General features: G+C 34.2%; 1 protein-coding gene across 2 annotated transcripts in view; it reads left to right on the top strand.

Moving 5' to 3' along the window:
* LOC149085572 (uncharacterized) overlaps positions 1 to 23,250 on the top strand; it is a 109,568-nt gene that overhangs the window by 79,763 nt on the left and 6,555 nt on the right. For both annotated transcript variants that reach the window (XM_089233690.1, XM_089233691.1), the window contains 6 exons: positions 10,712 to 10,854; positions 14,371 to 14,530; positions 18,566 to 18,666; positions 19,285 to 19,416; positions 21,658 to 21,749; positions 22,078 to 22,159. In XM_089233690.1, coding sequence (XP_089089816.1) covers positions 10,712 to 10,854; positions 14,371 to 14,530; positions 18,566 to 18,666; positions 19,285 to 19,416; positions 21,658 to 21,749; positions 22,078 to 22,159 — 710 coding nt within the window. The remainder of the gene's footprint in view (positions 1 to 10,711; positions 10,855 to 14,370; positions 14,531 to 18,565; positions 18,667 to 19,284; positions 19,417 to 21,657; positions 21,750 to 22,077; positions 22,160 to 23,250) is intronic.

Raw genomic sequence — 23,250 nt, 5'->3', positions numbered from 1 at the left:
GTTATGAATCATGCTGTTTACCACTTGCTTCCTTCAAAACATACCGGATGCACATCCATGCATCCTGATATAATAGTTATCATTTAGAACTGTCGAAATCCCTAACTCATGGTAGAATGAAATGATGTCATCAAAAGCAAGTACGTATGTGATTGATGCATGCAATTATGTTCAATGGGATTTGTCCTTTATATATATATAGTTCTATTTTTCTCCACCATTTTTAGTTCGGTCAATTTTTCGATAAGTGCACTCTTCAAGTGATCGAAACGAAATACTTAGCGAATTTCCTGCGGGAGATGTAAAACCTAGGGTTTTTGTTTTCTATTCGTGTTGTTGAGTTCTTCTCAAGAGTTATGACGTCATCTCCTAAATGTCGATAAATTCTATTCGGAACGCAGATCGCTCTAGCAATGTTATTAGCAATCTGGTGATCAATCATACAGCTTCTTGGTTTGGGCAACGTAGCATTTTGATTCGCAATATATAATTCGATTAAAAAATGCAAAGCTCTTATTAAGCACAATGGCTCTTACATACTGAAATTTTCAACTGAGTACAGTCTAGTCTAGACGATTTAATATGCTTTTCTCGTTTTCTTAAAAGAAAAAAAATACAGATTGTGGAACAGAGAAGTACAGATATATAGTGTTTTTCGGAAATTTATTTTACTTAAAATGTATAAGAAAATTTTTTTTATTTTAATATGACATTCTCATTTACGTGCTGCTTGATAACGAAGCTCATTAGTTGCAAGACGCTTTCTAGAGAAATTATGTTTCTAAAAATTAAGAAAAATTCCACCTTTTATAGTTAAAAAAAAATAAATATTTTTGTATAAAAGAATGTTTCCATTTCATATGAATACTTTAACAAGAATTGCATTGTTCTTGAGCTGTTTTGATTTAGCACCACGTAAATGGAGGAGTACTACAAGTTTGGTTAAGCATTCCAAAACATACAAGTGTCGAATGAATTTATTTTGTATTATGCATTCAGTAGCGAAACTGCTGGCTTCACTTATATGAATGAACAAAGCTACATTGTTGAAGATGATTGTGATCATTTTTCATGAAAAGTGAATGTTTGTGTGGACTATGATTTTACGTAGTTGAATTCGTGAGCAGTAGAATGTCGTGCAAAAGAAATGTGTGAGGTAACAGACCGTTACATAAATTTCCTATTTAGACACAAAATTGCTATTCAGTAGAGTCGGTTCAGAATAATTTTTAGATTAGTATGAGGTGTTTGTGCTCCACACCCGAAATATATGGAGTTAGTATTTTTGGATGCATTCATTACTATAATATATTGCGGGTGAGGTATCAGTTTGCTCTTACTGTAGTCCGAAACAGAAATGACCTTTATTTGACCGAAGCACAACAGGCTATCAAAACAATGGAACAATAAGAGGTAAATCAAGGACACAATCTAACGATTCTCATACTTATCAGAATAAATAAGGGAGGTTTTTTTTTCTTTTCGGGGAATTGATGCCGTTGTATTGAATGATCTCTAAACTCGTTTTTACCAATAAAGAGACCACAAAATGACCGCGGGTTAACAAACTAACAATGGCGTATTTTTGTGCGCCATATAAACTTTCGTTTTTCGAACCCGAAATTTTTTCTTCCGTCTTCCACCATAAATTGAAATATTTAGGTACACACTCGGTTTTCGTATACCATATTTGTCATGTTGAAAAGGTGGGCGATAGCGAGAGAATATATCTAGCTTTGAATTCACATTGCTGATGTTTATTATAAAGATAAAGGTACGCAGTTGAGTCTTTGCTAGACTAATTGCTAACATGCTTAACAGAGGAAAATCAAGCGTTTGTGTGAACAGAGGTTTTTTTATAATGATGCATCGGCATCCACAGAGCTCAGGGCTGTATATAGAAGAGACATAATTGAGTCACTAGAATTGTTAGCCCACAATCAAGCTCTGGCTGTAGGAATCTTTAGCGGTACTCTGAATAGTTTTGAGCAGAAACCTTTCTTTTCATTCCATGAAATGATGGTGTGGTCCATTAGTTCACTAAACATGTCTGGAGAAAACAGTGTTTTGCTAGCGTATCTTTGAATACTCTGCGGTGTGTGTGTTGTCGGGGTTTGGTTTCAACAAGATCAAAAGCCGTCGCTCTATTAACACGAAGAATGACTGAAGTACTAAGAGGAAAGTGTTTATAGAGCGTTTCAACACTTTACGAGGTGACATAGCGTAGCCGACTCGTTAAACTGATATCGCCCTTTGTGGGGTTATCTTGGAGAAAAAGTTACGCTAGCCGGGTGGGAGTGATAGCAAATGTTATACAAAGTTTCAAAATAAAAATCTTACATCATACTGCCGAACATCCTTCGGAAGATGAAATTTTAAAATAGATTTTGTGTTGTGAGATTCAAAAAATCCCGAAGCAACCTGCATTTAAGGTATCTCTTTCCGACTGCCTTTCTTGTTCTTAAAAGGGTACTGAATTGAAATTTAATAACATTTTCTGATAGAAAGTGCCTCAAAATGGTGAAAATTATAATATATTTTGGACAATCTATGTCATTTTCTATGAAAAAATCATTTTTATGTCAAATTTTAAGCAAAATTCATGCAATATTCGAAAAACGATTGTAAAAATTCTATGAATGACATGTTTTGTTATTTTCACAGTATATTTGCCAGTGATAATGCATGTTATGAACCAAAATTTAGAGAGTTGTATAGTATGCTCAATAAGTCACACTTAAATCTGTATGTACGTGATTTTTTTGGAATTTTATGCAATATATCGTGTATGAAACACTCTAATTAGACAAATATAAGTGATAGATCGATGTTGTTTCATAGCCTTGAAGATATATGGCAAAATATTATATTAAAATTTTGTATTGGCAATCAATAGATTTTTTTGAAATCATGTTTCAAACTCAAGTGTAACGCCAAAAATAAAGCATTTTCTTCGTAAAACGCGTATAAAGTTTTTCTTCACAGGTTACTTGTATGCAAAAACACAAGGGACTTCGGTTCTAAGCATCATATAAACAAAACAAGGTCTGTTTTGGAATTACAAGAAACGGGGATTTTATAAAAAAAAATGGAAACAAAGAAATCGATATTTTATTTTAAAATGGCGTTGTGAATGTAATTGGATACCTAAATACACGCTTAATACACATACAAATGCAAACACAAAGGCAACAACAGGCAAATTGCCCAACGAGAGAGCTGAAAAAAAGATGCCCATAAAAAATATGGATGCCAAATATAAAATGCTTTAATGTAAAAATGTCAATATAAATGCTTAAATGTCAATATAAATGCTTAAATGTCAATATAAATGCTCAAATGTCAATATAAATGCTTAAATGTCAATATAAATGCTCAAATGTCAATATAAATGCTTAAATGTCAATATAAATGCTTAAATGTCAATATAAATGCTTAAATGTCAATATAAATGCTTCATGATATGTTTATAAGTTGTATGTTGAATAAAGTTTTGTGTACCTCGTTTACTGATTTAATGATTTTTCAGGAACAGTTTATAATTAGGAAATTATTTACGCTCCATCTCCTAATTATAATACAGTCTATTTTTCAGAAAAAAGCAGCATCATCAAATTGTTTCCATACACATTAAAATATTCTACGTAATTAAGTTTTAAGTGGCTATAAAAGGCATCAATTATCAAAATGAAACATCATGAAAGCTCGGAAAACATCACTGAATGAACGTGAACGTCTTCATCGCAATTCAATAGCTATAGAAGCCTGAAACATTTCGGAAGAGCAGACAACCTTTCAAGTGCTCAGTCAAATATTTCGTGTGTCGATCTCTACGACAATTATCGTGTATATATATATATATAGTCTCTCTACAGCTAATATTGAATTGAGAGGAGATGAAAACATACTGTGTAACACGGACAAGCAATTTGACACGCGAAGAAGAATCCGCAGTGTTTCCTTCAAAAAACAGAAAGTATATTTATATGGAACTAAAATACCGTGTTTTCACAGAAAATGAGAAGGCCCATATAATTGATTCTTACGATTCTTTCCCACGATTTTTATTTCTCTCGTAACATTCCTATGCGAATATCAAGTACAACGAGCATTAGAATATTTCGTTCGTTTTATTGGAACTGCTGTTGAAAATTCAACTAACATGAGAACTTAGACAACGTCGTGTGTGTTATTACATCGTGATTTTAATATATCGTCTTTCATATTTCTCACCCGACATGCACGATATAACGAGGGGGTTACTGTACTATGATTCTAGTGTGCTGAAATAGTAATAGTCATCGTTACGTCTCACTATCACGCATTACTATAGTCTAGGTTTCCACGCGTTTCATCGAAGCAATAAAATTACGATTTTAAAATGTTTTGAGATGCGCGACAACGTAATGGGGGCATACTCTAAATTTTCTGGTACACGATTCTGTTTTGATAGTTTTCCTTCTTCAACTCCAGAATTATCTGGGGGGAAAACTACAAGTCATGAAAATTCAAGATATGCGTGACTATTTTCTAATAGAAATGTGCTTATTATTTTCTTTTTTTTTTCAAATATATATGCTTCGAAATAATATTATTATATTGTTTTACTCTGGGTGTCATTTGAAAAGTTTTTAAAATAAAATATGATGCTCCTCGAGAATTTTGCTCCATTTGTAAAAAAATGAGAAGAAAAACTAGAAAACGAAATTTTTGCGTGTCTATTATTTTTAGCGTGAGTTTAATTATTTTTTAAGTTTCGATATTTATTACCTTCCGATATCACATTCTTTTTGTTTCCTTAACTTTGCACTTCTACTATATATATACAGTCAAACATGAGACCATTTCTGGTGCTAAATCCACCGTCCAGCACTCATGAATGATTAATCAATGCCTCGAAACTCAACATGACCAGGGCACACGAGCAGAGAGTAACCCAGACGCCCAGTATGTTGAGGCCTAGAATGCATCAGCCTGCATTTCAAGCTAGGGGACTTCACCCTCAACCACGATTTCCCCCTATCGATAATGGAGTCCTCAGCCCAGACACTCACAGCCGCATGGGCATTTGACCAACAGGTTTCCATCTAATCCATGTCGGTTTTGTGAAAGTCAAGGTGTTGCAAACGCCTTCCACTGAGTTGATATGCCCATTTAACCCAAATCGGACATATCAACCAAATACACTTGGTCATGGGACAAATTGTGACGCACGATACTGCCCACTTATCCCACATCAAATATTCCAATCAACCGAACTTGAACATAGGCGGTTTATGACCCTGGCCAGGTCAGTGAGTGAGCCCATTGTCCCAGGTACTGGAATTTAAGTTGGTTATGTCAGGTGTGGCACACACATAAGACAATAAGCAAATTCCTATTGTAGTGGATTCTGGATCCCCGATTTCTATTTTACCGAAAAAGAATTGCTGCAAAGCTGAATCATGAAGAAGTAAACTGTGTACCGTTGATTGTCAATCAAATTAATGGTACGATTCCATTGAGTAAAAAAATATTATTGTATATCACTATTGGCGCTATTACCAAACCTTTGTATTTTATGTCATTGATAACCATTTGTCTTATGGTATCTTCGGGTTACCACAACTAAAAAATTTTCGAATTGTTATTGATTGTATAACCATGAAATTATGTAAGAATCAAAATAAACTTTTCACACAAAAACATGGCCACAATCCAATGTCTTTACAGTTAAACGAAATGTCATGTCATTCTCCTAATGTTGATAATTTATTGCACAGTTGCACACATATTTAAATATGTAGGGGGGGAGGGCTAAATATATGATGTTGAAATATTTATTGCATAGTTATATATACACGCATATTTAAACACGGAGGGTAAATATGATGTTGATTGTGTGAGGATGGAACCCCAGCGAGTATTTCTCACACACCTGGACTTCCAATCTCACTCAGACTGCTTAAACACAATATTATTATACCACATTCAGTCACCTAATTTCCCCAGCTTATCTGGCGTAGCTTTCTACAACCCACCAATAGGGAATAGTATGCCTCTATCCACCTTTGGAAAAAGAAAGGAAATTGGCGAAAGCTACGATCATAGACTTCTACAAGAAAAATAAAATTAGATATGACGTTTTCGGTTCAACTTGCCTTTTTCAAACCAGGTGCCGTCATTAAATATGATGAGTTTCAATATACCCAAACACTAGGAAACTTTCGCGACCGTTTTCAGATCCTTATACCGTACTGAGGAAAATTTCTGAAGTCAACTTTTAGATAAACCGACTCAATGCCCTTACCAAGAAGAATTCAGAAATAGTACATGCAAGCAAGTTAAGATACTTCTACCCTTGAAATAGCTTCAAGCTCTCTCACGAATAATACCTGACTCATCAAATCACTATGTACATAAAAAATCATTACCATATATACTAAATAATCTACATTGTTGGGGTTGCTTATGTGAAGAAAAAACATTGGTAATCACACACATGCAATTAAATATTTGTGCATATGAAAATGCCTTATAATCAAATGTTTCATCCTAATAAAATTGTACATATAGATCCCTACTAGCGGGGATTGCAATCAACACAAGATTTTAATCAAGATGCTGCGCCATTAGCATTATGGTACAGTTGCAGTAGTGGTGCTAATGCTATTATTTCTGAGAAATTGAATTTTCTGGATGTTGGGCCGAAACTAATATTTGGAAAGAAAAGTGATTTGTCTCCTCCGGGAATTGAACCCAGGTCCCCTTGCATACCGGGCAAGTGCGCTAACCAATACACCAGAGACAGCGACAGTTTCGACATAACATCCTGAAAATTAATTAAATAATATTATTTCTCTTATAATTTCTCAGTATATTTCCAGCCGAAAAAATGCCATCGCTATTATCTCTGGTTTAGAAATACTGAAATGTGAATGTGTAATTTGTGTTTGTTATGCTTCCGTATTTGCTTATGACTGAACCCACATGATGTCTGAATATGCTGTGTTGGTGTCTGATCAGAACCTTAACTATCCACTTCACTCTCTTGGACTCCATGTTGAGATCCACCCCCCCCCCCCAGCACCGATCTTGAGAGAGGGGTGTGTAATAATACAGCACAACAGAGGTCTTCAAATTATCATATTCAACCTTTTGCAAGTCGCGAGTACTGCCTGTACCCATCAATAAAACAAGAGCACCTTTACGGCAAGTTAAACATACGAATGCATGAAATGACGATGATTTCAATCCTTGAATGCAATTCCTCCAAGGTGTTTAATTGCAACGTTGATAAAGTGCTCGCGAGCACAAAATTGGACACGAGCATCGAGCACTCTGGATACTTCAGGGAGCACCATGGTGCTCGCAAGTAACGGGTTGAAGATGCCTGCTGTGCAAGGAAATCTACCTCTTCTTTTCCGCTTGTTTGGCCACCTCCCCAAAATCAATCTCTCCCTTCCTACAAAATCGAGATCTTCGTGATTTTTTTCCTTCTTACCGGGTGAGAGGGAAAAAAACGAACATCACACGAAGGTCCCGGATATACCACCCATCTTCATGCCGCTGTGTACAGATAAGAAGTACATGGGAGCGTTTTCGGTCTATAATAAAATGTAGCAATCTACTTCAACTTAATGTGATTTAGGATAAATCAATCGTTCTTACCAGCCATCAATATTATTATCTGTTTATATTTTTATTAAATCGGTAACGTTCCGATCTGCTTATTGACATTACCCATATAATATAAGGGGCATTCGCATATTTTTCCATAATTTTATGTCAAACTTTTTTTTCTCTAAAAGTGTCCCATTTTTCCAATGAAATTCACTTTAATTTGAATAATTCACTGATTGTGTTATAATGTGAATATGGCTATAAATATAAATCTCACATATTTTTGTCATGTTTAATTCTTTTTCTGTGAAATACATTTCCAATCACTGTAGATTTGCTTTAACACAAGCACCGTATTTCTCGTCACAGTTTATTTACGAGCAATATTTGGCAATTTTTCTCCAAATCGGCAACGTTTTTGGAGAGAATTGGCAGTGTCCCATATTAATTATTATAAATTTCCCGTATTTCTTCTATCAATCAAATATGGTCACTTCAATTGATATGACGTAACAACTTCACGTCCAATATATGATTATCGTCAAAAAAAGGTCTTCAAAACATCAATCTCGGTTATAACGACACCCTTGGTTATAATGACAAAATCTCGTGGAATATTTGGTGTCGTTATAACCAAGTTTGACTGTACTATCAGAATTTATTTTCTCACCTGAATGGATGTTTTTTTGTTTTTTTTTTGGGTTATAAGTCAGCTTAAGAAATACGAGCAAAGATTTATCGACCAAAGGAAAAATAATGATAAATAACATCTTTGTGCAAAGAACTAGCAATTCCTGCACATGTTTTTTTCATCTTGCTTAGCAAACCGTGTGGAAGTAAGACAAGAACATTTCAAGAGTATTCAGGATCATAAAATAGTGCGATTCTCGTACGAGGATTTCTGTCTTTCTCATTCTGTCTTTGTCTCCTCTGTAGCTCAAATAAAACAATAGGAACTGCTTGAGTTATATATCTAATATATAATGCATTTTTTTCATCTTAATGATGTATGTGATTATATAAAAATTAAATCTCTTGAGCTATGTTATCATTTGTTTTATTATAATCCTATTAAAAAATACGTTTTCTGAATGCAGGCTTATTTTCTTTAAAGTTGAAACAGAACTTTATGAAAATTTGGTATCTCAGTACACATAAGATCGCTAGTAAAATGAATGGCATACAGTATCTAAAATGAGTATTTTATTTAAATACTATTTCTAATTAAAAGTATGTTTCTATCACCAACAGTTCAAAAGGTAAAGAGGATTTATGCATATGACTTTACACCGTGTATACTCGTAGATGTATGGGAAGGCATTGAATTATTTAAGCATGATTAAAAATATGCGGTTTTTTAAGTTTTAAAATGTGTTTTTTTTAAATTTAGGCATGTTAAAAAAAATATGCGTTTTTTAAAAAAATAAACAACTTTAAAAAGTTGTTTAATGTGAAAAAATTTCAGAATTTAATTATGTTTTTTTCCCCATAATTAAATTCTTAATAAATTAATTTTAATTAGTTATTTATATTCTACACACTTTAAATATCGTTCGAAAGAAAAGCGGTTTTTTTAATAAACTGATACCTTTAATAAAGATTATACGATAAACAGCATGATATTCGTCCAAAGTAGCCATCGTTAATCAACTTAGAGCTGCGTCTGTGAAACCTCAGTTTTGTAAATGTAAAAGTAGACTTTTGGCGCCCAATGAAATAACGTGAAGCATCTGTAGCATTACGTCACAAAAATGTTGATTTTACGCCTGGCATTGTGGTTGAGAAACGTATCTTTTCAAATATGTAAGGGAGAAATATTCCCTTGATTTTAGACGAATAATCACTGATGTGAGCGTGAAATCGAATTTTAAGAGTATGTGTGTGTATTCTGTAGTTATCGTACACCGCGACAAATATAATTTCCACCTCGTTAAGCAAGCTTCTATTGGCAACACGTCCTTCTAAATTACAGTAATTTATTCACTCTAAACTGTGAAATTATACCTTATCGAATTCGAGATCATTGTACGAATCAGTTTCAACATTAAATCTTACCGAAACCAAAATTTCTCTCAAACAATTTTCGGGACCTACCCAAAATTGAATTAGCTTAACGCACGTTTAATGAACCAGATCGCACCAATTTTATTGCTTGAATTTTTTTTTTTCAAAACTTAACAAATAGGCCCATATTTGGCCTAACAATATAGGCCCAATAGGCCATACTTAGTTACCGAGTGAATCGCGGTGATTGCACACGAATATAACACTTTCTTTTTAATTCTAAATATATAAACATTCCCTTCGTTCATCAGTCTAATAAAATGAAAGGTAGCTATATTTTTTTGCTAAATGTTACACGCATTTTTCGCAAGTAAATATAAGCGAGTACGGTACTGTACAGAATGTCCTTTAAGTCCTAATTTGGTCTTTATCTCATCAACCGTTCATTGTAGAGGTATGGTTTTAATTCAAAAAATGCTCAAAATGTGTTCACGAGAATCACTCTGCATCAGTTTTAGGAGTGAAAATACAGTGTATCATAAAATAAAAAATCTAAATTTTTATAGGGTCTCCCGTCTTCTAACTTCTAATTAGAAAATGTTTCAATGTCTCTCCTGAGGCCAACAAAAAAATCCATGTTTCTAAGTGCAATACTCGCCGAAATATTTTGAATTCAAAAACAGAAAAAGGGGGAAAAAACAGCGTGTACAAACGGAGAAGGCTTCTTTTCCTTATTTATGTGTTCTTTACCAGCTTTTCTCCAAATTTTGAATTCAAATATCTTAGCGAATGTTGCACTTGGAAATCCGGATTTTTTTTTTGGAGAGACAGAGCAACAATTTTGTAATTGGAAATTAGAGGAGAGGGAGACCGTATTTTTTATTTTGTGACAACATGTATTTCCCTCTCGGAACTGGTACAAAGTGAAAATTTTTAAATACATTTTGATAATTTTTTAAATTAACATCTCTACGACGAACGGTTGATGCGATAAAGGCCGAATTAGAATACTTACAGGACGCCCTGTCTAGAACAATACTTTATATATATTCTGCATTTTAATACTCTGGGAAGAATCTCACAGTTCTTTCATTCTCATGTGTAGATAAAGACGATTCAAAAAAGTCCGCATCGACAGAACGTCGTTATCTCTCCTGTTACATATCAAGACGTAGGTCCAGAAGACCAGTTATAACTCCAGTCAATGGCTTAAACTTACTGGATGATACCTATTCTGGAATAGCGCAGGTAATCTATGAATTCTTATTTCATTTTTTTATAACTATAGTAAAAAATAAAACAAAAGCACACGTTCAACCAAAAGCAAAATTGATGCAGCTCTTATTACTTACAGTATATTAGTAACTAGCTGTTACCCGCGGCTTCGCTCGCGTTGATTTCGTAATTTGAAAACTCCCCTTTATGACCTGTTTAGCTGTTGAATTTTGAAAAATCCCTTCTCTTAAGCCCCGTTCACAGACAGAACGCGGAAAAACGGGGGTGAATATTAACCTGCTTGGCAACTTTTTTCTCCTTCGCAGGGGAAAAAAAAGGAGAGATTTACACCATCTTCTTCGATAGGATTTTGGGTTTCACACCCCTTTCCCATAAACCTTTGCGTTTTTTCTCTGTTGCCGAATGAAGAATACCAGGATTTTTACTCCGGTTATATCGATATTAGTTACTATCCATTAACGGACACTCCCCGCTAGCGGACAAAGGTTTCGGTCCGATGGGTGTTCGTTATCGAGAGGTTCTACTGTTATATTGTGAGCTCCACCACCACCTTCTGCTTGTTAGCATCAACAGCCGAGCTGGTTTGTTTTGAATCAAGACCATATATCGTGTAACGGGCGATGTAAACGGGCGCATATTTCGCAAATGCACCGCCATTCCACGATTACACGATTTTTTTTCAGTGAAGAACCCTATTAAGCCAATCACGTCGATCTTCTCGGTTCACGATAATTCCCACTATCGTAATATCTGTTGTGCTTTTGGTCACAAGACTTCGTTATTAACATTATAACTTCGATTAACACGCTGTATGCCATACAAACATTTTGTTTACTTTAATTCGCGTAAGGGAAAAATGAAAATTCCGTGGTTAATGGTAGCGAGTGATGAAAGTAATAGTAATATATTTCGAAAAAGGCAAAATTTTTACATGTCAGTGGGCTTCACTAAAACTGTGTGCTTTAGGTTAGCAGTCTTAAGACCGAGTCCGCGTAACTGAGTTGGTGATAGGGTATTAGCCTGAGGAAGGATCAAGGTTCGAGAGTCCAGCTCGTTCATTAAATTTCGTCCAAAAATGATTTAAATATTTTTATTTTTCTTTGCTGATACAATGCATTACAATATATTTGCTGACTCTTAAAATTTTAGTATATATTAAATCAATTAAATATTATAACAAAAACATGTAGAAAAATTATTAAGACCGATAATAATGTTCTAAAAAATGTAATTCCTTTTAACATCTTTTCTCTTTCGAAGTTCTGATATTTAAATGGCTGTTTAAATATTTTATAGCTGTTTACGATTATTAACATGCACGATACATTTTTTCATACTATAACTTATCTGTTTATTTTTAAACGATTTGCTATCAAAAAATGCGTTGCCGCCTGACAGGCGAGTGGTTAGGGAGCTAGCCTCTCACTGTGCAGGTCTGGGTTCGGGCATGGATGTTTACTAACACTTAACAAATTCCCTGGACGGATCATGCGAATCCTTGAGGATCTCGTTACTATTTATTTAAATTGGAGAAATCTTTTACTAAAATTTGCAAAGATTTTCTATCACATTTTCAGAAATTTTAAATCATGATCAGCTTTTAGCTGTTTGAATATTTCAGCTTGTGCTCTGAGTACTTAAATTTGTTAAAGAATAAAATCGTTTACATTGGCATTGAAAATAGCGTGTGATTGCACATTTGAAATATCTCGCGGAACAGCGGTGGAAATATCTGCCGTGTTTACACCGCTGTTCGGTGATCAGATACGAAAATGAAGATATCGTAGTTACGCGAATTATCATAGAGGCTGAAACAACGTGATTGGCTGTGTAATAATAATAGAAAAAAATCGCGTATCGCGCAACAGAGAGCGGTGCATTTACGAAATATGCAAACGGAGCTCCGTTTAGTGCAGGGGATCTTCAAAAATTCTAAAACTATTTCTTTCGAAATTCTAAAATTATTTCTCTTAAAAGTTCTAAAATTATTTCTCTTAAAAATTCTAAAATTATTTCTCTTAAAAATTCTAAAATTATTTCTTTCAAAAATTCTAAAATTATTTCTTTCAAAAATTCTAAAATTATTTCTTTCAAAAATTCAAAAATAATTTCTTTTCCATTTATTCTAGAATTATTTTTCTTCTATTTATTCTAGAATTATTTTTCTTCTATTTATTCTAGAATTATTTTTCTTCTATTTATTCTGAAATTTTTCTTCTATTTATTCTGAAATTTTTCTTTCATTTATTCTGGAATTTTTTCTTTCATTTATTCTGGAATTTTTTCTTTCATTTATTCTGGAATTTTTTCTTTCATTTATTCTGGAATTTTTTCTTTCATTTATTCTGGAATTTTTTCTTTCATTTATTCTGGAATTATTGCATTCATTTAAAGTTAATAGTTTTTCAATGTTTTCAATCATTTTCTAAAATGATCGGTGGGTCACGGCAATGTTCAATGTCTCCGAGGGCCAAATGTGGTCCGCCGGCGCAATGCGTTTAAGACCCCCTGCTTTAGTAAGTCTCTACATTATAAAATATAACTACTGACCAAATTTCATATTTATAGCTTCAACGGTTTTAGATGGGCAATGATGAATCAACCAGTCAGTCGGAACATGTTATTTTATATGTATAGATAATAATTCGCTTCAAGCATATGACGAATATATGAACTCTTAATATCTCAATCTGAAAGGATTACTCATTTCCTTCAACTTTTACTTGAGATTCGGAAATTTCCGAACGAATATTCTAACTCAAACGCTTAAATATATGAAGATTATCGAGTTAGTCTTATTGTTTAAATAGATATATAAAAGAAATTCTTGTTCTCTTTTTGTGTTTTCATTAATTTAAAATGCTGTAAATATCTTGATTTAAACTTTTTCGGTTCGTTTTCTAAGCAGTTTTTGTCCAAAACGTTTCTACGAAAAGATGTAGACCCATAAAATTTTCATGGCTTTTCTTTGGAAACCCTTCTATTGAAATCATAAAAAAGCAATATAACTGGTACTAAAGACGAAATTGAGCAATAGGGAAGAATTAAAACGATTTTTTTGCCAATTCTGGATTTATGAATTCCAAAGGTCACTTTGAGTTGTTTCTTTAAGCTATTTTACGAATAGATTCATCAATGCTTTTTAAACGGGGATTTTTGCCCAAGAATATGATATTTTTATCTATTTGACAGCCAAAAAATCTCTATCATCTATTACCATTCCTTGAGTTAGAAATCTTCATTCCCTAGAGAATTTTGCTTCATTTCGCCTCATAAAATACCTTATTCTCGCGCGTTTGTTATAATAATTTCAAGAGATAATTGCTAGATATTGATTATAGAAATTGTTTTAAAAGTATTTCTAATGGTATAAATCTCACATAATTATTTCGAATTAGAAATTTAAGTCAGGCAATTCATTTTTTTCTCATAAGACTACTTCAATTATTCATATGAAAAAAACTTGTATAAATTTTATTTCTAAAAAATTATGGGCTAAAACATATTTTTTCTTCTCGTTTGCCATAGGACTTGTTGTCAAAATGTAACCATTGGTCATTTAATACGTTCAGTTTGGATGTCTCTACTGGTGGACGTTCCCTGCCTTTTCTTTTGGTACACCTATTCCAGGAATACGGCTTCGTCAGATACTTCCAACTGGACCTTGTTAAAGTCTGGAGATGTTTCAGTATGTTTCACATTTCTACCGCCTTAACAATAAAATCATTGTACTTTCACTCACGATCTAAACATATCAGAAATATTTCATGTCCGTTTTAGAGATTTTTGGCTAAAAATGCGTTGTTTTTATAAGATTGTATGTCATTTGTCCATATTTGGCCTGGAGACAACGTGGCATTGATTAACTCATTTGCATCCTCCCACTGGATTCACCAACTGTCCCACATTACCAAGAATCGTTAAAGATACGGGTTTTTATGTACTGCACTCGGATCATTCTGCTCTCCGGATAAAGAGATGCAAATGGATTAATTAGATTGATGAAGGGGATTTGAGATTGGAGATTAAAAAAGTATAGTTTGGAGTTTTCTATTGGACTCGAAATGGTACACCGATTTTTTGACATTTTGGGATGATCACAGATGACTCCCCACACAACTTCTTAACCCTTTAGCTACACATTAACCACATTAACTACACTAACCGATTATGAAAAAATGATATAATTATCATTTAAACTTTTTGGTAGGTCAAAATCTGTGAAATAAAAAAAATTTCAAAAAATTATTTATTACGCAACAAACTAATTAACCTGGTACTTTAAAGTTGCGTCAGCAGCACTATACGTTTACAATAAAAATGAAAAATACCAATTTAACTATGTTGAATAACACAGTAGCATGAATATTTATTCATTTTACTGCCAAAGAAAACCATAATTTGTTTTATACATTTGTTAAGAACATTTTGTGCGAAGCAGTGTTTTACTGCATAGTACAAACGTGTAGTGACGTAAACAGTTTTACAGGGCTGAAACATCTATAACTGAATTTTATTAATTGACATATTTAAAAAAATAATAGTCCCATGCACTTGTGCTGGCATCTGGTAACAGTAAAGTATTATATATACAGCCTTTATACTACAAAATACCAACACCCAACAACGTATGTGAGGGATGTGACGGGGTTAAAAATAAATCGGTACTATATAAAGTGTCGTCAGTATAGAAGGGCTAAATATACCTCATACAAAAAAACCTGATGATCAATTCGAAACCGATGATGTGCTTGGGAAAAACAAAAAAATCAAGAATTGTTTCGGGACCCACCCTCATGAGCCATGCTTGTAGTGAAGGTAAATTTCTACGCCAACCCTTCCCTCATAAAATCCAAAATATATTGTTTTTATAATTTGCATATCATAAAAAATTGAAGTAATAAATTACAATTTCACAGCACTAAATGTGCCTGGAATGCAATAATAGTAAGTGAAAAAAATGATTCCACGGACCCTTTACAAGGTACTCATGGACCCCGGGAGTTCACGTACAACAGGTTGGAATACACTGCTATAGAGCAGTTGTTCTCAACCTTTGGAAGCTCGCGGCCCGGTTGAGTATTTTTTTTTTCGAGTGGAAGGCCCGGTCATAAGTACGACTAATGGGAAATGAATGGGGAAAAATTAAACGACTCACGGCCCGGTTTGACTGATATCAGGGCCGAGTACCGGGCCGCGGCCCGGCGGTTGAGAAACACTGCTATAGAGGATTATGCAACGCATCTGGCTATCAGAATGAATGGCATCCCAAGTCTCTGATGGTGGATCTTGCCACGTTTAACCGAATGAATTGGATCCGAATGATATAACTAAACTTCTATACACGTCTGCGCTGGTCGTCGCGGCCCTGTCCAAAACGAGACTCATTTGAAGACAATTGTCTCTAATCAGAAGTATTCCACGTTGATAAGACCGACGCCCCCCCCCCCTGCAATCCCCCTTGATGACGCGATGTCGATCACTCGCACTACCTATTTGACACCACGAGCGTCGTGCCCTGTCTTTACTAATGCTAAACGGCGCAAGTCTGTGTGTATATGCTATATAGTTAACACTCGTTTTTCCCAAAGAACCACCATTTCATGAATATACAGGGTAATTCAGAAAGAATCATTCGGTGAATCATTATGGAATGTGTGATAAGTATTGTATAAATAATAAATATTAAGGAAAAATTTCCAAGTTTTAGAATATGAACAATTAATTAACGACGCTAATGTGTGTCGTTCATCAAGCTCTTTTGGTTTCAAAATTAAATGAGAAATATTCTGTGTTCTTTCGTTTGCATGATGTCAGCCGATAATCACCGTTCAGAGGGTTCTTGAGCCCACTGTTTTGCGTGTGTTGAGAAAATAAATGTGTTACAAGCTACACAAATTGCATAGCTTGCAAGTACAAAGCTCGGTGATAAGGTAAATCGACTGAATTCTGTCTTCGCATGCTAAAAGCTATGGAGATGGACAATTTTTGCATCTGACTTCCATAAGAACGTAATTTGCAAGATTTTTATTATCACCTTGACATAATATGTAAGACTAAATCAAGTCATAGTAAACATTCGTAAAAAAAAAAAATCAGCTTGACATCTTTTCTTTATACTTATGTATTACTTATAAATTTTGTTTCGTTGATAAAACAAAAGTGCATCAGTTTGCAATCGGATGATTTATCCTGAATATATGATTCTTTCCATATATTATAATTTCATATCAGAATTACGTATACAATTTTTTCAAATATCTTAAAATTACCCTTACTTAATTATATAAAATTACCAAGATCGAAATCATCATAAAAAGTATAATATACACGATGCCGTGATTGTAATATTCCTCCTATCACAAAGTAATTTTAGGTAGCAAAGATTAAAGTAATATAAAAAGATATTCAGATGATTGGCGTTTTGTGAATTTCGAAATTTTTGTACAGTATATTTCGTTCAGTGATAGAAATGTTGGGTATTATAAATCATCCAAAAATACAAAAAAAATGTGATTTTTATTTTTTTATTTTTGTAAGAAGTTTGATCGTTACCTTCGTTCAAATAATGCTCAGGGTGGCCTTTTCTCGTTCTCTCTGTCACGCAAGAGGAAGACGCTGCTTGGAAAAATCTCGCATTGTCTTTTAGTGTTTCGTGACAACGCAAATACGTGTTCCAAAGCCTGAGAAGAAACTTGTACCACCATAGATCATCCTTCATAACTTTTTCTCTTGGTTTATTTCTCTCCTGATCCGTTTCTCTAGTAAAGCTGGGGTGATTCCGAAAGAACTTTGGCATATATATCATGCGGCACCAATAGATGGGTTGGATGATGAGAAAAAAACAGGCCAAGTTATAAACTTTATTATCCGACTTATACTAACTTTTTTTGAGAAACAAAAACAACGGAAAAGGAAAAGATGTTGAAGAATAATTCATCACGCTTCCTCAAACGTAGTACAATTTATACATATATTTACCTAACGTAATCTCGGCTGAGATGGAGTGATTAGTTTCAAGAAATAATAAATAAAAGGATGAAGCAGCGTTTGCACAATCAACGAGACTCAGAATGATCTGCCAGACCCTCTGCAAACTCTTTGGGAAATAGAATATATATATAAAAAAAGAACCACAGTGTGATATTAACCGACAAAGAGAATGCAGTTATGTAGGTAAATATTTGAGCAGAGTTCTGAGATGGTCCAACAATGCACGCCCTTCATCAGGGCCGTTGCGTATGCGTATCGACCCAAGTCAGCGGCAGCTGTCACCACCCAAAATGCGAGAAATTGCGTGAAAATAATCTATAAATGAATCCCCTTCATTGCATTAACGTTGCCCGAATTTCTGGGCTGTTTATCCGTCTTTCAAGAAATCGGCAATAATTATTATTGCCTCAGGTGCATAACTTGACAAGTTTCCGTGTCTCTGAGTTCGAAAAATCGCTAACTGTCTGAATTCTTCATAAGTCGCGATGTGAATCATATTACGATAAGTGCATATGCTGGAATAAAATCTTTCAAAATTAAATTTTATCTTTGTCGACTGGCTCATGAAGCATAAATCACTATTTCATTACTAAATGTTGTTACATTATTTATCTATGTTTCACTTCATTTCCGCTTATATATTGCGGATAGTTTTTTTCTTGATTGCGAATGCGTAGTGAATCATTTATTAATTTATTATACGATGGAAAATACTGTTTGTCTTGTGCAGATTTAATGGAAGCTGCATACCATCGGCATAATCCATATCATAATTCAGTTCACGCAGCTGATGTAACTCAAGCGATGCACTGTTTCCTTCAGGAGAGAAAGGTAATTATCAAAGCATAAGATGTATAATTAGTCATAAATCACACTAATTTATGCATTTTAATAGTTCACTCAAACTTAAGTTTGAGTTATTTTTTTTCTTAACCCTGTGCATCATTTAAAATTATTTTATGATTACAGTTCAACACCCAAATGGCGCACATAGTTTCATTTACCCTTTGACACTAATTTCACAAATTTGCTCATGTCCGTGCGTGTCTCGGGTGGCTTTAAAATCACAATATACGGTGGGTACTAAAATATACTTAAAGTTCACTTCCCTCGGGCAAGTGCTAAACTTGCACAGGAACTTTAACTGGTTGTACTAAATTGAGCTTTTTAGTGTGCATACTAGCATTCTTTACGTGTTTCCCAGAAACACTGGGCGAAAGAAAATTATTATTTATCGTCATTTCTCTCATTGAAAACGAGTGTTAAAACAGCTGTGTTGTGCTATCAATTTTTATTTCAATCAAGTGTACTCGTTTTCATACTATTCTCAAAAGCATAGGAAAAATTCTTGGTCAATACTTGTATAATATTTATTACCCAAGTAAATTGCGAATCTATTTCTGATACATTAACAGTTTTACTTTATTTGAATTTTTTTTTTACTTTTAGTTTGCTGCCAACCTCACACCCTTGGAAACCATGGCGTCTATAATTGCAGCAGTTGCACATGACCTAGATCATCCTGGCGTTACACAGACTTTCCTTGTTGCTACATCGAATCATCTGGTCAATCTCTATCATGTAAGTTTCTTGCGAGTCTGATAAAAAAAATATTTTTTACTACATTTTTTTTAAGCAGTAAAATTGTTTGAGTATTTTTGTTGTTATATACGTAAAGAATCAAGTACAAAAATGGAAAAAAATATAGTGATTTATTTGGAAATAGGTTAAAAAACAACAGTTATAAACAAAGTACACAACGGTATGCGCAATGGAGTTTTTACTTTTTGGGCTATTTAACTTATGGAAATGGTGAGTGTTTTGCGCAATAGCAATAAATTGAGCTCTTACTCAGTATTTTGTTGAAACATGCATAGATATTATAATATGTACTTTTTCGTGAATAATTTTTCAAACTTTTATACGGAATTCAGCGAATGATATGTACGGATAATTGTTTTTAAATATTTTAGCAGCAAATCACCTGATCGTAGTTGTTGACAACGTATTAAACGTAGTTAGTTGCATTCTAATGTATTTTTACTCGAGTCATTTAAAATAGACGACACTCGGGCTAAAAGTAATAGCTTAAAAAGCAAAAGTAAAGGCTTATACTGAAAAATCCACATGTGCTTCGTTATAAAAGTACTGCGTCGTCAAAATGAAAATTGCTCCAAATTTTTCTTATTCATGTTCTCTACTATATACACTACTTTGCCGCACACCAACTCGGGTGATATCGCCATACGGCAATTTCAAACCAGTGGCGTTGGGAAAGGGGTGAAAGCGCCATCTATCGGTGATCGTCCCAGGCTCGGTAGGTAAAACAAAGTTCGATGTTCTTCCTCCGGATTCGAACCCGTAGACCTTGACGGTAGCCTTCATAGTGAAAGACGAGCATCTCATCACTGCACCACTCGGTTACGCTATACATTGTCAACGGCATTTTTGAGATACTTTTTACATCAGTCGGGTCCTGACAATCAGCTTGTGAATGGAGACAACATAAAGTTCTATGCATGCTTCTTGGCTTGCTGAATTTAATTCAGTGATGTGCATATCGAATGCAGTGTACGAACTGAATGGAATGCGGTGCCTCTCACATCTATATCAACACTATATCTCTGCAGAAGTTGATTAAATGACACCTCTCAAATGTTAATAAACACTAGGCAAGAGATCGAATACAATTTGGACATTTGCAGAGCCACTCTCGGTATCACATTAAACTTTATTAACCTGCAAATAAACTTTTGGATTGGCCCTCTTTAATGCAACTAACATTCCTAACTAGCTATGAGAATTGTACTCTCATTATAAGTCAGTAGCTCTCAAAATGTGCGTCATGGCTCCTAAGGCTTCACCAGCGTTCGTCAAGGGTGTCGCGGCTAGCTGGGACGATATTGATGTATGTCTGTTCGAGGTTTTAAAGTGGTTCTTTGTTAGACTAGTCTGTAGAGTCACGGATAAACCTTGACTAAGGCGAAGGAGCCACGGATGATGAAATTTCAGAACTACTGATATAAGCCATGACTTTTGGATGCATTGAACCCGGACGCCCTCTATCATGAATCATTATAAACATTTTAATTGCTGTAAAACCAAACGTTTCCGTGGACCACGCCTGAAAATGAATGCAAGAACTATTTCATAGACAGTCGCTTTTGTCCAACATGGTTTTCATGAACCAATACTTGTTTAACGATTTGAGAAAAAAGAAGAAATTATAAGTGTCTCCTTCAAGAGCAATTGCACAAGATCTCACTGATGTTTCTTAACATTGACAATGCTAAGAAATATCAGCATGAAGGGTTGAAGACATATGATAGCTTTATATTCGTGACATCGAATCCTGTGGGAAACTACATATACTCCGCGTTCTTGATTATTCGATAAGTGCAGCTTTAGAAATTGCAATCATTTCTGCAATTGAAAACAATCGCAGCAGACCATAGAGATAAAAACAGGATAACGCGCATGCTAAAGGCTCATTCATTTATTGTGAGCCGATTTGTGAATAGTAAATTAGCTCAAGGTTCACATTTCAACTCGTTCGCGTCTTGGCGTAATTACTATGATAAAGATCTGAATAGATGAGTTGTTTGTTTTCATTTTCTCCCCAATTTCGGAACGGTTTCTATTTCAGTAGCTAATTCAAGTAGATTTCAATCACACGAGAACTGATTCTGGGCATTCAAAAATGATTAAATGTGTTCGCAAACAGTATTTACGTGAAATGAGAATTATTCTAAATTCTTTATTATAATTCATTTTTATTATGCAAAGAACATTATTTATATATGAACATAACTTTTTTTTTAGAATTCCTCTGTTTTAGAAAACCACCATTGGAGAACTGCAATTTCTTGTCTATTGGAGTCTGGTATTTTCAGCCATTTGGACAAAGAATTATGGTATGCTTATAAATCAGAGAAATTTACTGTTCCAAACTCATCGCTTTCAGCTGTATTGTTTAAAATATGTATATGAGGAAATAAAGCTGTTAAAAAATAAATGATTTTACAAACATTTCCATCAATATTTTTATACATTTCAATTCTTTTTTCAAATATACCACCAACTACATGGTGGTATATTTGAATAATCCATAATTTTGGAATGGTTAGAAATCTTATTCTTTTTCTTTCTTTTTTTTTTTTTTGTGAAATACAGTATAATCATTTGACGTTTAAAACTCGATATTTTCATGATCGATTTTCATAGTTGTTTTTTTTCTGACAGGTTTGACATCCAACAGCAGATACGCTCCCTGATACTTGCTACAGACATCACAAGACAGAAAGAATTCCTCTCTAGGTTCAAGGTACGTGAATTAGGAAAGTATGCGTATATATAGTGCATAAAATCGCTCAACACAGTTTATAATGATTTCCATAAATTGAGAAAAAAAATGTAAAAATCGCGAAAGTTCGCAAAAAAAACGTCTTATCAATGATGCTGCTTCTATAAGGATTCGATTACCTCTTTCAGTACTGATGGCACTTTAAAGTACCACCAACTTTTTTGCCTGTCCGTAACATCCCTTACGTACTTTGTTGGGTGTTGGTATTTTGAAGTATAAAGTGGCTGTATAACTACTTATATGATTACCAGATGGCAGCACAAGTGTGGGACGAGTATTTTTTTGGTCTAGTTACTAGTCGTTCTATTTATTTGGTCCTATTTGCTTTTGCTTGCCCTACTGTCAACAGCAAGAAAACTGCATGCATACTTTTAAGATACGTACTCGTGCTATGCGTTGTTCTTGAGTTATTCGCTGAGCTCTCGCATGTAAATGGGATGACAGGTTGCAATGATTTACGAGACGAGCTACGGAAGTCGTACTTGCGCTGACCTGTCAATGGCCAGTACATCTAAGAGACTTGCACCTCTTGAATTTTCTATATCAAATGCTGTGGCGCTGCGATTGCAACCGATTTGCGCGTGGGTGGGAAAAGAAAGAAAAAAAAAGTAAAAGTCGGGCATGTTTATTTATTACTCCTTGGTCAAAGCGAGTAACATCTACTACTATTATTCCTTTAAATTCAATCATTAGAATTGCGAAAGTTACACTAATCGTTAACTATGTTGATCAAGAGACACTTGCTCAAGCACAAGTAAAGAAAGCGAGAGAATGTAATTATAGTTTTGTTAGAAAACACATGAGGGGCGATGAAAGGAATTTCACTGGGAAGGGGGGATAAGAACATTGTTATATTTGAGACACTGTTGTCAGCATCTAACAAATATCAATTCATTATCATCCTAATTATTCCTCTCAATGGAAATTATCTCATGTGTTTTATTCACCAGTTTTTTTCGTACCCTCCTCGCTTTACAGGAGTTTCTTTCAATATGAGCCAAGAAACAGCATTCCTACTTGTAATTAAGCCAGGCGTATTATTTTATTATTTA

This window comes from Pholcus phalangioides, unplaced genomic scaffold (assembly GCF_987345545.1).
Source record: "Pholcus phalangioides strain wild (caught in Gottingen) unplaced genomic scaffold, Ppha-v1.0 ptg000007l_1, whole genome shotgun sequence".
Lineage (NCBI taxonomy): Eukaryota > Metazoa > Arthropoda > Arachnida > Araneae > Pholcidae > Pholcus > Pholcus phalangioides.
This window is presented reverse-complemented; position numbering and strand designations above follow the sequence as displayed.